This window comes from Egretta garzetta, unplaced genomic scaffold (genome assembly GCF_000687185.1).
Source record: "Egretta garzetta isolate BGI_Z169 unplaced genomic scaffold, ASM68718v1 scaffold1134, whole genome shotgun sequence".
Classification (NCBI taxonomy): domain Eukaryota; kingdom Metazoa; phylum Chordata; class Aves; order Pelecaniformes; family Ardeidae; genus Egretta; species Egretta garzetta.
In genome coordinates, this window is record NW_009259481.1 from 96,849 (window position 1) to 97,849 (window position 1,001).

Genomic DNA, 1,001 nt, shown 5'->3' on the forward strand with positions numbered 1-1,001 from the left:
TGTGATTGGCCCTGCTGCCGAGTGCGGGCGGGAGGGGAGTTTGTCCCCGCCTACTTCCGGGGTGGGGGGGAGGACGGGAGGGTCGCGGCAAGATGGCGGTGCAGGCGGTGCACCTGGAGGCCGACGCCTTTCTGGTGTGCCTCAACCACGCACTGAGCACCGAGAAGGAGGAGGTCATGGGGCTCTGTATCGGCGAGGTACGGGGGCTGGGCGGCGCTGCTTCGAGGAGAGACGGGCGGCGCGCGGGGGACACAGTGGGGAGGAGGTGCTGCCCGGGTGGGGCTCATGGGCCTGCGCTGGTGCGACCCGTGGGATAGCGGTCTGCGGGCTCTTGCCTTCCACGTGGGGCTTGCTCACCGCGGCAGAGAACGTACAGGCTTGTAGGCGGGCGTTTCCCCGGCAGAGCTGTGCTGCTGAGCCTCCGGTTCCAGCTGCTGTGAAAGCTCAGTCAGGAAAACTTCCCATCTGCATGCCTGACTGTACTCTGATGCGTACCTGTTCCCTACTGAAGGTACAGTAGCTGGTCTTTTCCTTGAGGGTGGTTATTTCTTTAGCAGAGGAATGGTCTATTTTTCTTTCTGTGTCTTTAGGTTGACACCAGCCGAATTGTTCATATCCATTCTGTGATCATCCTGCGCCGCTCTGATAAGAGAAAAGACCGTGTGGAAATTTCACCAGAGCAGCTTTCAGCTGCTTCTACTGAAGCAGAGATATCCTTTAGCAGAAACAGCGGCAAACTTGCCAGTGAAGTGGTTTATGTCAGATGTCTCTGAGGAGTGCTGTCTTTTAGGCTTGTTCTACTTGGCTTGAAGTTGTCTGCTGCTTCCCTCCTACAGCCGTTCAATTTGGAGGGCGTGCTGGCAGATGCCATTCTCTGGAGTCTTTGTTGCTTCCAGCATTTGCAGTGGAATTGTGTTATAACTGTTTTTTTTATAATTTCTTTGTGTTTGGTCACAAGTAAAACTGAAGCATGTTTTTGGGGGACAGCAGCAGTTCAGCAG

The 1,001-nt window shown here is 55.5% G+C and overlaps 1 protein-coding gene across 2 annotated transcripts in view; it reads left to right on the top strand.

Annotated features, from left to right (window-relative positions):
• The first annotated feature begins 65 nt into the window (after positions 1 to 65).
• Positions 66 to 1,001, top strand: part of BRCC3 (BRCA1/BRCA2-containing complex subunit 3) — a 6,350-nt gene continuing 5,414 nt past the window's right edge. The window contains exons 1-2 of one of the 2 annotated variants that reach the window (XM_009637180.2): positions 66 to 197; positions 591 to 710. In XM_009637180.2, the coding sequence (XP_009635475.1) occupies positions 93 to 197; positions 591 to 710 (225 nt within the window). In that variant the 5' untranslated portion in view covers positions 66 to 92. Of the gene's footprint in view, positions 198 to 271; positions 512 to 590; positions 711 to 1,001 lie in introns of those variants that run through there. The other variant, XM_035892735.1, reaches the window with a different exon arrangement.